The sequence below is a fragment of the Protopterus annectens genome, chromosome 10.part0 (assembly GCF_019279795.1).
Source record: "Protopterus annectens isolate FY-2018-M chromosome 10.part0, PAN1.0, whole genome shotgun sequence".
NCBI classification, from domain to species: domain Eukaryota; kingdom Metazoa; phylum Chordata; order Ceratodontiformes; family Protopteridae; genus Protopterus; species Protopterus annectens.
The window spans coordinates 1,686,493,154-1,686,507,283 of NC_056744.1; the positions used below are offsets into that span (position 1 = coordinate 1,686,493,154).

At 42.6% G+C, this 14,130-nt stretch overlaps 1 protein-coding gene across 1 annotated transcript in view; it reads left to right on the forward strand.

Annotated features, from left to right (window-relative positions):
* Window positions 1-2,043: 2,043 nt before the first annotated feature.
* LOC122813900 (nuclear factor 7, ovary-like) overlaps window positions 2,044-14,130 on the forward strand; it is a 114,880-nt gene continuing 102,793 nt past the window's right edge. The window contains exon 1 of the mRNA XM_044086444.1: window positions 2,044-2,498. Within this exon, the coding sequence (XP_043942379.1) occupies window positions 2,295-2,498 (204 nt within the window). The 5' untranslated portion in view covers window positions 2,044-2,294. The remainder of the gene's footprint in view (window positions 2,499-14,130) is intronic.

The window sequence follows — 14,130 nt, forward strand, 5'->3', positions numbered from 1 at the left end:
ACCAGAGAAAAAGGATAACTGGTGCCAGCACCATGGTTTAAAGCTAAATGCCAAAAATGTATAGTCATACCCTTTGGCAAAACAATGTGCCACAAATTACCACATAGGCGGAAACCCATTAAGTACAGAGAAAGTTATTAGGGACCTGGGGACCCAAGTTGATAGCAATCTCTCCTTTGAAAACCACATTGCCAAAGTGGTTAGAAAGACATTCTACATAGCCCACCTCATCACGAAGGGTTTCACATCTAGATCAAGAGAGGTAATCGTGCCCTTTATTCATCCCTCATCAGGCCCATCATAGAATACAATGCCCCTTTTGGGATGTACCTTACCCGACACCTGCAGCAATTAGAAAGACCCCAAAAGTATCTCACCAAGAGGATCAAGGGACTCAAACAGATGCCATATGCTGCTCGGTTAAAAAAACTCCAGCTCTACTCAGTTGCATACCGCCTACTTTGAGGCGATCTATGCCTGACATACAAAGCTATGTCAAATCCATAATTAATGGACATGCTCCACCTCAGTAAATCTAAATCCCTTAGAGCCACACGCTCGAGGGACTTGAACCTCAGCACAGAAATAAATAGAACTTGCTGGAGGGACAGGTTCATAACCCAGAGGCTCCCTTCGCTCTGGAATAGAATTCCAGTTCATGTGAGGCAGAGCACCTCACTGAATCTCTTCAAGAAGAATCTCGATAAGTGGATGGGGGATCGTAGGTTTGTCCCAGGGATTACTCCTGTGTCACTATTAGACAGAGGCACAGTAAACTAAACCTTAAAAAGGGCACAGTATACTCAAATCAGGGGGTGGCGTAAGCCATACAGAATCGGGCTAGGCTTATAATTGCCCCAGGAGAGATAGCCTAGTATGAACCTACGAACCTATAATAATCATTATACACTATATAGATGTATACTAACAAGTGCAATGAACAACTGTTTACAGAAAACAATGTAGATCTAACCCCCCCCCCCATTGTGGGTGGCTGTGCCCCCACACCCCCTTACTATATTTTCTAACTCCAGGATCGCACTACAGTGGAGAACAAGCCATATATAACTGTCGATGAACTGAGATGCCAGTGAAATTAAGTTTCAGTCATTTGGTCTCAGCCAAATGAGTGTCAGTGAAATGGGCTTTCGACCAAATGCAGGTAACCCATATGTACACACACACACACACACACATATATATATATATATATATATATATATATATATATATATATATACACACATATATATATATATATATATATATATATATATATATATATATATATATATATATATATATATATATATATATATATATATATATATATATATATATACATATATATATATATATATATATATATATATATATATATATATATACATATATATATATATATACATATATATATATATATATGTGTGTGTGTGTGTGTGTGTGTGTATGTGGCTATATGATTCTACTGTATTTTTTTATTTATATAACATTTGTTAACCCGGAAAGTCTGACAAGGACAGAGGGTATTTTCAGGAATTCTACTGTATTTTTTGTTATTTATTTAACATTTGTTGACCGGGAAAGTCTGACTAGTACAGAGCCTATTTTTAGTGAAGGCCCAGGGAAAAAGCTACACACACATGTTTTTGGAATGTGGGAAGATACTGGAGTACCCAGAGGAAACCCACACAAATGCAGGAACATATACAAACTCTGTACAGAAGGCACCCCAGCCAAGAATCAAACCAATGAACCTCTTACTGAAAGGCGACAACATTTACCACTGTAAATACAATTTAACTGTGCATTATTATGTCTGTATATTGTAATTACTGTTTGAATTACTAAGCCTATTGCTGCAATATTTTTGTTTTTTGGAGCTTTTTTCCCCAAGCCTCCACTGAAAATGGGCCCATGGCCCAGTCGGATTAGTGCTTAAAAGACTGGCATTCCATCTCAGAAAATAAAACCTCTGAACTACATTTTGCATTGCCCCTTTAAATGGAGGCGGTCACTTCCCAACACATTCTACTTCCTGTGCTCTGAAAATGAAACTGTAATGTGGGCTGTGAGTATCACTTAAATTTGTCAGTTTTCCTGAAACTCTGCTGATTCTGTATTGTTGACACGATACCAGATAAATAAAATCTGTCTTAACAGGATTTTATCCAGTGTAACAAAACTGTCCTGTTCCAAGTGTAGACAGGAACTTCCCACTGAAAAAGTCTATAGTGAATTGAAAGTTGGTCAGTATGGTTCAAAGATCCTAGGAACTGAAGCTGAGACATTCAATGCAGGAAACAGACTGCAAAGACAAAGAAGAGATGCAGAATGTGTGTGCTACAAATGGGAGAACAGAGCAGTGCTGTGGGGAGCACAGATGGAGACTGGAGTTGTTTTGCCAGGAGGATGAGGCCTTTATCTGTGTCCTGTGTGTTCCCAGACATTCCGGTCACAGTTTTGTGTTCCTGCATGACACAGTCAGTGTGTATAAGGTAAGGGATGATTCATGATGAATGTTAAGTAATTGGTTTTCTCTACGGGGATGAATAGATAAAAAGAATTATCCTCCAAAATATTCAGCCTGGATTTTTTTTCTTGGTTAATGAATAATGTATTCCTATAAAAAAGTCAGTATTTTGTGACACAAAGCAGAAGCTTAGAAAGTGTGATAGTAAGTGACATAGTAGAAGGTTATGTAGTAAAGATTTCCAGAAAGTTTTGCAGCATGACTGATACACAAGTAGGTTCAGAAAAAAGTTAACTGTCAATGTAGAAGAGATGGTGTTAAGCCTGATTGCTTAAATTCAGTGCATCTGTGAGGTGAGCTAAATTGAAACCAGTGCAAAGTGTTGTGTGAAAGTGTTAGCATTAACAAATGAGGAAAGGACCAGGGGTTCATCTTATCTGATTAACTAAATGTATGCAGCTATTATGAGGGAGACCACCAGAAAGGCTGTTTGAATACTTGGCTGTGTACAAAAGGGCATGGTAAAACAAACTAAAAAAGTTATTATTCCTTATACAAAGAGGTGTGGTAAAACAAAACAAAAAAGATGTTCGTCGTCTCCCATTGCTGCAGTCCTGACTAATGGGTACTCCGCTGCCCTCCATCGGCCCGAATACCAAAGGGCTAGATCTGGCGTCAGTCATGGCGCCCGAGACTGACGTGGTGTCAGTATAAATGCGCATGACCGACGCCATAACTTTAGTCTTTCTTGCCGCATGGTCCTGAGCAGAAGCAGAATTTGCAAGTGCCGTTCGGCGTTCTGGAATTATCGGTTTTTGAGTTTCAGTCTGGAGACCAAGTTGGGCTAAGTACCCCATTGGGGACATTTTATTTTTTTTGTCTTTTTCTTGTCTCAGTATTGACGGATGTCAGAAAAAGTTAATAACTGTATTTCTTGTGGGAAACAGATTCCTCATAGGGATTACCATTCACTCTGCATTCCTTGTTTAGGGCCTGAGCACGACGTTGTTGGGTGTCGCTTTTGTGCTACTTTTAATAAGCGTACTATTAAACGTCGGTTGGACTGTGCTAGGCTGGTGTTTGGTAAATGTTGTAATTACAACATGCCGTCGGATTCTCCGACGACTGGCTCTTCTAAGAAGCGCAAAGAAAAGTCTTTGCGGTCCAAGCAGGATGAGGCGTCCACTCCGGACGTCGGTCCTGTAGAACCACTGGCTGCTTCAGTGGCTCTTTCTGACAGTGTGCCTGAGTGTCAAGGGGAGCCTTTGTTACTACAGGGGGTGGCTTCTCCTTTGTTAGGCCAGGTTGAGGGTGCTCCTCTGTTGTCTGTGGCTCCCTCCCCTCGTAGGGTGGTTAAGCCTCCTCCTTCTCTAGGCAAAGGCCATTCTAAGTCTAAATCTGCCCCTGTGGGTGCTTTTCCCCAGGGTCCAGCTCCTAGGAAGCACATGTTAAAGATGGCTGAAGATTTGATTACTTTAATTAGGGGCTCCATGCCTCCCCCTGAGAAGAGGCCCAGGGTAGAGACAGAGTTGGAGGGTTTGGTTCAGTCTTCCATTGAGTCAGATTCCTCTGTGGAAGACCTTCAGGATTTCCCTCCCTATTCTGATTCGGAGGCTGAGGATGCTTCTCCCTCTGCGTCCCCTCCAGAAGATTTTTCTTTCTCTGAAACTTTGCATTCCATAAGGGAACATTTCAAATGGGAGGGCCAGGATTATTCTGATTCTCATAAAAGGCTGAGAGAATTTTTGTTTTTGCCTCAACACAGGCCCTTGGCTATTCCTCCTGTACTGGATGTTGTTCAGGATGTATTTTCTGAGGCTGCCCTTAACCCAGATTCTCTGCCTCCTGCCCCTGTTAAACCAGATAGATACTACAGGGTTCCGGAAGCTCACAAGTACTTGTTTAAGAGCCCTAGAGCTGATCCAGAAACTATTTCTCAAGGCCACAAGGGTGTTAAGGCCTCTGTGGTTAAGAATCCAGTTCCTCTGGACAAAGATGCTAGGGCCCTGGATAGGTGGGGTAAAAAACTGTATACCTCTTCTACTTTGGCTATGAGGGCTTTGAATTGTCAGTTTCATATGCTCAAGTATCAGAATTTTTTGTTAAGTCAATTGAAATGTAAAGTGGATGCTTTAGCTGCAGGTATTGACTGTAAGGAGATTGACGATTTAGTGCATGCTTCAGACCAGGTTGGTAAGCATTCTCTGCAGTGTGGTTTTGATGCTTTACAAGCTTCTTCCAGGGTGGCTGCTACTAGTTCTGTTGTTCGCAGACATGCCTGGCTTAAAGATCAGTCCTTGTCAGAGCATGTTAAAGCTCGTATTATGGATGCTCCTTTGCAATCTGATGTTCTTTTTGGCCCTCCTGTGGAATTAGTTTTGAAAAAAATGGAGGAAAAAGCTAAATCTATGGAGACAGTTAAGGAATTTTTACAGGTTCAGCCTCCTAAGTTCAATAGGAATTGGCCTGCTAAGGGATGGTCTTTTCCCTCTTCGGATTTTCATTCTAGAGGCAGGTCGAGGCGTGGTAGAGGTAGGGCTTCCTTTCAGGGCCCTGTTACTTCTAGGTCCTTGAGTTCCTCTACCCCTTCTGCTGGGGAGGGCAAGGGTCAGTCCTTTCGGAAGCAGACCCAATGACCTGTGTCTTCAGCTGCCGGACTCTGCTTTGCTGGCAGCTCCTTTAGGCGGAAAACTGGGACTTTTCAACGGGAATTGGCATTTGGTTACCCAGGACAAATGGGTGTTGGACATTGTAACTCGAGGCTACAAATTTTATTTTCACACTTTCCCGCCTTTCAACGGTATGCCGGATGTGCCTCGTCAGCAAAAATTGGAAGCACAGGCACAGATTTCTTCTCTGCTCCAGTTGGGAGCAATACAGGAAGTTCCTTCTGCGGAAAGGGGCACAGGGTTTTATTCCCATCTTTTCTTAGTGCCAAAGAAGGGAAATACTTGGAGGCCCATTCTGGATTTATCCATTCTAAACACCTTTCTAGAAATTCCGAAATTCAAGATGTTAACACTGCAACAGCTGTTGCCTATGCTGGGCAGGGATCACTGGATGGTGACTTTGGATCTCAAGGAGGCCTATCTTCACATTCCTATCAGGCCCAGTTGCAGGAAATTCCTGAGGTTTCGGATTGGGAATTTGCATTATCAGTTCTCTGCATTGCCCTTTGGCTTATCTACTGCGCCCAGGGTATTCACGAAAGTCCTGGCTCCAGTAATAGCTTTTCTCAGACTACAGGGAATTCAGATTTATCCTTATCTGGACGATTGTTTGATACTGGCTCAAGACAAGCACGAACTACTTCGACATCTGCAGTGTGTGATGACAGTTTTCAGATGCCTGGGGTATTCTGTGAACGAAATAAAGTCCAGTCTAGTACCCTCACGAGAGATGTGTTTTCTGGGTGTGAGTCTGAATACAGCGACTCAGATGGCATTTCTTACCCCGGACAAACAAAGAAATCTTCACCAGTACTTCCTACAGCTATCAGTCCTGTCCAGGCTGACTGCAAGGACAGTCCTTCAAGCCTTGGGGTTCATGGCATCTTGCATTCTAGTACTTCCCAATGCCAAACTGCATATGAGGAAGTTACAATGGTATCTCAAAAGCGTTTGGACTCAACACAGCCACGATTTGGACACTGTCATTCGGATTCTTCCTTGCATCCAGAAGGAATTTGTGTGGTGGGCTCAGGAATGTCACCTAAACAAGGGACTCTCTGTGACCCAACCAGAGGCAAGTCATATATTAACGACAGACGCCGAGTCAGCCTGGGGTGCTCATTTCAAAGGAAAATGGATTCAAGACCTTTGGCCCCCGGAGTTGCTTCACTTGCATATCAATATGAAGGAGATGCTGGCAGTTCAATTTGCCTTAAAAGCATTCAAGGATCTACTTCTCCCGGGACTAGTGTTGATTCAACAGACAACACAACTGTCATGTGGTACATCAACAAGCAGGGGAACTCATTCTTACCCTCTTTGCAGACAAGCAATGCTGTTATGGGAAACTGCTTTGGATCTGCACATCACTCTTCGAGCACAGTTTCTGCCAGGGGAACAGAATTTGTTAGCGGATGTTCTGAGCAGGCAAATGGTGGATCCTCACGAATGGAAGTTGGATCCTCAGGTGTTTCGTCAGTTGACCATGGCTTGGGAACTCCAGACATAGATCTGTTCGCTTCTCCTCTGAATTTCCAACTACCTCTGTTTTGCACAAGGCTGTTTCATCCGAAAGCCTGGAAAATAGATGCACTATCCTTCAGTTGGAGCAACCTTCACGTGTATGCCTTTCCTCCTCTGCCTCTTCTTCCAAAAGTCCTGTTGAAAGTCAGGAGGGACAAACCGTGCATGATCCTTATAGCACCGGATTGGCCTCGTCAGCATTGGTACCCTCTGTTGAGGAGTTTAATTCAGGGGGCCCCTTGGCCATTACCACGGATTCCTCACTTATTGTCTCAAGAAAACAATCATTTTCTCAATGTCAGGGTGCGATCCCTACACCTGACAGCCTGGCACATTCAGTTTTAGAGAATGAGGGCCTTCAGCTCCCTCAACAAGTTTTGGATGTTCTTTTGGAAGCCAGGCCCTAGTACTCGAAAAGTTTATGCTGATAAATGGAAGAGATTTTTTCTTTGGAGTTCAGCTAAAGGCTTTGATGTCACATTGCCTGATTTGAGTTGTACATTGCAATATTTGACTATGTTATTGGACAAGGGTTTGTCTTTCTCTTCTATTAAAGTGCATGCTGCAGCTATTTCTGCTCACTATGATGGTGACCCTCCTTTATTTTCACATCCATTGCTTAAACAGTTTCTTAGAGGGCAAAGAATATAAGACCCCACGGAGGGCTCCTACTCCTACTTGGGATCTTAATTTTGTTTTGGAGAAGCTGACTCTGCCTCCTTTTGAACCTGCAGCTACGGCTGACTTGAAGTTGTTGTCTTGGAAGACTGCTTTTTTGTTGGCTGTTACTTCTGCTAGAAGGGTATCTGAATTACAGGCTCTCATGGCAGTGGAACCTTTTCTGATTTTTCACAGGGACAGGGTTTCCTTGCGTACTAATCCTACTTTTCTGCCTAAAGTGGTTTCTAATGTGGCATTGAACCAGTCTATACATTTGCCTACTTTTTATGCTAACCCCCAAACTGAAGGGGAAAAAGTTTTGCATTCTTTGAATGTACATAGGCAGTTACGATATTATTTGTTCAGAACCAAAGAGTTCAGAAGTTCTCATCAGTTGTTTGTTTCATTTGCTGTGACTTCCCGTGGTAAAGCTGTCTCGAAACAAACTATTTCCAAGTGGATTGGCCATTGTATTGCTTTTCTCATCATGGAAAAAAGGTTCCAGTTGGGATCAGGCCTCATTCTACTAGGGCTACGGCCACATCTACTGCTTTTTTAAGAGGGGTAGCTACTAAAGACATTCTAGAGGCAGCTACCTGGAGTTCTGTACATACCTTTACAAAGCATTATCATTTGCCTCTTTATTCTAAGTCTAGGGCTGGGTTTGCCACTGCAGTCTTACAAGGCATGTCTGCAGCTCCTCAGGCTATTTAGTTGTCCAACCTCCCTTTTTGTTTTTTCCGTTGCTCTGGGATTCTACCCATTAGTCAGGACTGCAGCAATGGGAGACGACGAACATAGTACAGTTTTGTACCTACCATAAATGTAGATGTTCGAGGATCTCCATTGCTGCAGTCCAATTTTCCCTCCCTCCTTCCCCCTTTTTTCTTTTTAGATTGGGGTTTTTGGGTGGTGTTCTTTTTTGCATTCTGACATCTGAGGCAAGAAAGACTAAAGTTATGGCGTCGGTCATGCGCATTTATACTGACACCACGTCAGTCTCGGGCGCCATGACCGACGCCAGATCTAGCCCTTTGGTATTCGGGCCGATGGAGGGCAGCGGAGTACCCATTAGTCAGGACTGCAGCAATGGAGATCCTCGAACATCTACATTTATGGTAGGTACAAAACTGTACTTTATTATGCCTTATACAGGTAGAGCTCACATAAACTGACAATGAGCAGTTCTATAGACCTCATCTTTCTAAGGATGTGGATAGTTTTGAAGGTAATTTAGTTCACCATGAGAAAATAGTGCATGGCTACACCATATGTCACACACAGAGAGCCTCCACAAACTTTAATAAATGTAAAAAAAATATATATATATATATATATATATATATATATATATATATATATATATATTCTTAAAAGAGGTATAAAAACATTTAAGCACCACAGAAGTGGTAATAGAGTGCACATGGTTGCCATATTAAAAACAAAATAAAAGATGTTACAGAAGAAGAGGACGCGATCTGAACACACACAGCTCAGAGGAGTAAGAGGAAGGACTGTTTCACAAAAAAGGTGATGAATGATTTGTACAGTCTAACTGAAAATTTGCACTATTAAAACAGTAAATGAGTTTAAAAATGTGAGTCTGGCATAAATGAGATCTTTGATGTGATAAAAAATGTAAAGTAAGCTCTTATACACTATATAGATGTATACTGACAAGTGCAATGAACAACTGTTTACAGAAAACAATATAGATCTAACCCCCCACCCCCTTACTATATATTCTAACTCAAAGATCGCTCTACAGTGGGGAACAAGCCATATATAACTGTCGATGAAATTAAGTTTCAGTCATGTTGGTTTATCTAAACAGATGTGCCAGTCTGGAGATTAGGTGGGCCAAGCTATCTTTTTCTGGTGCCATAGTCTATGTTTCTATAGCTTAACCATGTATAAAGCAAAAAGACAGTCTGCAAGTAGTTTTGTTTGTAGGGCTCTCTTCTTTATGAATTATCTAATTAACGTGGCAGTCCCTCCTTTGTGCCCTGAAGGATGCAGGCTGCATGTTTTAGTTAAGCTGTAGTATGGAGTTGGCCTGTATTCTATCACAACTGCTAATTCCACCTTTTATAGTAGGAGAAAATGCATTGCTTATCACAGGAAGCAGATAGTTTTCCTTAGTTTTAACATTCTTATCTTGTTTTTTTGTGAGAAAAAAGGCATGTAAACCAAAAATAACTTCATATGTATGCATATACTGATATTTTATTAGTAGTAAGCAGTAGAATACATCTGGAGTATTTAGAGTTTAGTGTACAGTGTCATTTTTTATATAAATATGAAAGTAAATATTTAAGTTGGGATTCATAAACAAACAGCGTAATGTGTTAATTGAATTTGTGTTGTGTGGTGATGTACAAGGTGGCCCAAATCAGAGTCTCAGGCTGCACCATTGTGCTGCCTGGTGAAATACTGCAGCCAGCATTGTATGCAAATGAACATATAATGATATGGAAATGAGTAGCATTATGGTAATAAGACCAATTAGAAATGCAAATGAGAAGGAACAACATGATGGAGTGATTTAGAAATGTATAAAACTTGCACAACATGGTGCGTTAGTTTGCAAATTTGTATGCCATCATTTCTTGGTGAACAGAGACTGACCCTATCATGTGACTTATGTAACCTTGACCCTATGACTGACATCATTGGCTACTCCTGCTTGGCCTTCAACTTCTGATGTCTGTGCTTGCAGAGGTCACATTTGAGGTCCCTTGTTTGTGGCCCTACATGTGAAGCCCCACGCAGTTGTAGCAGCCAAGTTGAGGCTTTTGTATAGGAGCCGACGTGCGGGAGGCCTGAGGCGGAGGGTCCCGCACCAAGAATACTGCAACATGGAAGAGAAGGACATCTATAGTTATGGTAAGATTTTACACAACTGTTCTTCCTTTGATCCAACTGCAGATGCATGAAATTCTATTTGTAATCATTCCACCATAGTCTTTCTTTTTGTGTAGGCGAGTGTTCTCTCTATTAGTATAGGGGCTGTTGGTTTTACCAAATATGTTATTAACTTTGCTTGAAACATGGGTATTTCCCACATATTCTTTTGGCCATGCTGCATTAAGAAAGGATATGCCTCCCTCTCCCTGCAGTCATAATGAGCATTTGCCCTTCCTAATGTGGTTCATCTTTATTCCCGTAGTGGGTATATCCTTCCAAAGCTCATATTCGGGCAGCTCCGTTTCCATCATTTTACAGCTTCATATCCTTTCAAGGTTTGCTTAAAGTTAGTAATAAAAAAACTGCAGTGATGGCAGTCTATAATATATCTCATTCTTGGTATGCAAAGTTTGCCGAAAAGTCTTTGTATATACTGCCTGTCACAGTCTTTCATTTGTCATATGAATTCCCCCTCACTATTTTGTTATTAGGGCATTATTTTTGTCTGTCACCAAACTCGATCTAAATTGCGGAAATGGATATGGAGTTTTCCCTGACACTTTGTTCTGGGTCATTGGAACCCCACCCCCACCCCAAGCTTGTACCTCTATACCAAATGGACACTTTTGTTGGTTCCTCCCCTTCTATTGTAACTCTTTGTGCTTCTTCCATATCAGTAAATATCTTGGCACCTGTATACAACCATTTGATGTTTTATTGCAGGTTTGAATTTATTTCTTTACCTGTGTGTTTCCCCATTGAAATCCTGCTTGACTTTCATCCCCACCGTATAGCTTCTTACTTGACTGCCATTAGCAATACTCCTTTACTTAAACTCAAATGTGGCAAAATGATCAATCGTCTGTCTTGTCTTTTACCGTTTGCTCCCTGCACTAGGAGGAACAGCTGATGGGTCTGTTTGATTGCGCTGAAAAGCCTGCCCTTATAACCCTACACGCCTAGCAGTTACAAGCCCGACCTCATCAGGTTTCTTCCCTCTTATCTTCTGCAGTATGCCTGCTAAACAAAGATTTTTCCTTTGTATCCTATCTTCAGCTTCCAGTTTGTTTAACTCCTGTTGTACCTGTGGGCTTGCCTTAAGTCCTTTGGTAGCTCTGTGAATGAATCGTAAGTGCTATGGAAGGGTTTGTTCAACAAGAGGGAAGGGACCTGATGAGGTTGGTCTCAACCGCTAGGCATGTTCACTTGCATAACCCAAATCAGCACTTGCCCAAATCTCCTAGACAGCACTATTATTGTCCAAATCTCTTAGACAGCACTATTATAATGCAGCATAAGACCCTCGATTATCCGCAAGACGGGTGAAATTTACTTTTCCAAGCATGTCCAGAGGTCAGCTTCAGGTGTACTCTCCAGTTCAGCTGGTGGAATTGGGCATCCTGAGGCAATGTCACAACTGCCTCCTGTATACAGACAACCCTCTCCTCTTACCTCTAGACACAAACACTTGTGAGAGATGCAAATACACAGCCAGACTGGAGGCTAAGCGCTCTCAACCCATGACTGTAACAGACAGTCAAGAGGAGGAGAGACACACTAGCCACCACCAGTCACACATGGATCTACAAAACAAGCACCGGCAAAACCTACACATAAAAACATATTCGGAGGCACTAGGTACAATTCTGAAAAAGAAACAGTTCCCTCCAAAGCAGACAAGCAAGCACCCTGCACCTCCAAACACAAGCCAGAAAACACATAACTCACCACAGCAGTGTGCCTCACGACAGCCCCTAAGGCAAAACACCATACCCAACACGCTAGTAATAGGAGACTCTATAGTAAGGCACATAGATGTTCCACTCTCCAGGCTGAACGAGGAGAAGGTTACTGTCAGCTGCCTGTCGAGTGCTAGGATCTGCCACATAACACAGGCACTTGGGTCACTCCAGAACAAGTATGACACTGTCATTGTACATGTTGGTGTGAATGATCTAAGACGTACCTCCCTGGACTACATGAAAGGAGACATTGAGGAGCTCTCTGATCATGTAGCCCAAGCTGGTATGACCCTGACCTTGAGTAGCATACTACCTTCACCTGGAATGATACCACAATACAAAGACAAAATTATCAATTTCAACAATTGGCTAAGCTGCTGGTGTCATTCTAAGGGGATCCAGTGTCTGTCTGCCTGGGATGACATGATAGACAAGCCTCGCTGTTTCGCCAGAGATGGTTTGCACCTGTCACCCCTAGGCTTTCGAATACTGGCCAAGGCTCTTGCCGTCCCCATAGTGCCTTTTTTATGCAAGGCTCAAAGGACAAACCAACCACCGTAACGAGCACAGGTAACCAAAAACTAAGGGTAATGCTAGTCAACGCCAGAAGTCTCAACCTCAAAATGCACGCGCTCGAAGCACTCCTCAGTATGGAGAAAATCGATGTTTGTGCAGTGATGGAAACCTGGTTCAAGGCTCCAGAGAGCACCCCAGCACTACCAGGTTATAATTCATATCATACCTTCCAGCCTAAGTTACCGGATCGCAGTCCAAAGGGCAGAGGTGTAGCCATATTCATCAAGGATACCCACATCTCCAGGTTAGTGGCACAGCATGATGCCCCAGAGATCATCCATTCTCAACTGTCAGCAGGCAAAACCACATTTCAAGTCATAGCCTGTTATAGATCGCCCACCATGTCCCAAAATGCTCACTCAGCATTCCTTGAGGCATTGGAAAATATAAAGGTCCTACCCAACACCATAATTTTGGGTGATTTCAACTACCCTGGTATAGACTGGGCAATCCACCAAAGTTCTTACTCCTATGCCCAGCGGTTCATAGAATTTATAAATTCAAATGCCCTCGAACAACTGGTATGTTCTCCCACTAGAGGGGACAGCATATTGGATTTAGTCATCACAGATATGGGCGCCCATTGTACCGCACCCGTTATCACTCCCTCTCTGGTCAGATCAGACCACAAACTGATAACCCTAGACATCCTCACTCCTCCACCTCCCCCATTCAAAAAAAACATTGTAAAAAACCTTTCCAAAGCAAACTTCAAACTACTTGCGTCAAGTGGAAAGCTTCACTATCCCCCTGCAGAAGGACATTGATATCCAGGATTTAGAATCGTACACCAAGGCACTTTATATGCATCTTCAGGATTGCATGGACCGTGCTATCCCAAATAAAACCAAGACTCCTTCCTTAAGCAAGAAGAAACCAGTCTGGTGGACCCGGCCTTAAGCAAACTATACAATAAAAGGAGGAGACTTGTACAAAAAAAGGCCAAATCACAAGTAGAAAAATCTTCCCTGATCAGCTTTAGTAAGAAATTGAGGGCCCTCGTCAAGTCAACTATAGCCAATTTCGAAAAGAAAGTTGCCAAGTATAACCATAAGGCCTTCTATGGTTACGTCAAAAACCTAAATGGCAATGCTCAGGTCTGTTCTGAGCTAGTACAAAATGGAACAAAATACACTGACCCCACTGACATTGCCAACATCTTGGCTGACAGGTTCAGTGCAAATCCCCCCCCCCACCACCACCTACAGGGCCTATTACTATTCCAGGGGATTGTGTAACTCCAATTATTACGGATATGTTGATAATAAGGCTCTAGCTAAAGCTAAAAACACTGCCTCCATGGTACCAGATGGTGTCCTGGGCTGTGTCATACGTGAGCTCCAAAATGAATTAACCCCACATCTGAATACCCTGTTCAGTCTCAGCCTCTCGACAAGATATGGGCCCATAGAATGGCGCACAGCAACGGTGGTTCTGCTGCACAAGGTTGGGCCTACAACTGACCCTGGGAACTACCGACCAATAAGCCTGACCAGTTTGATCTGTAAGGCAATGGAGCGAATCATTATGGAACTCATAAATGGAGAGACTGGGAACCTCCAAACACTTGGCCCCACAC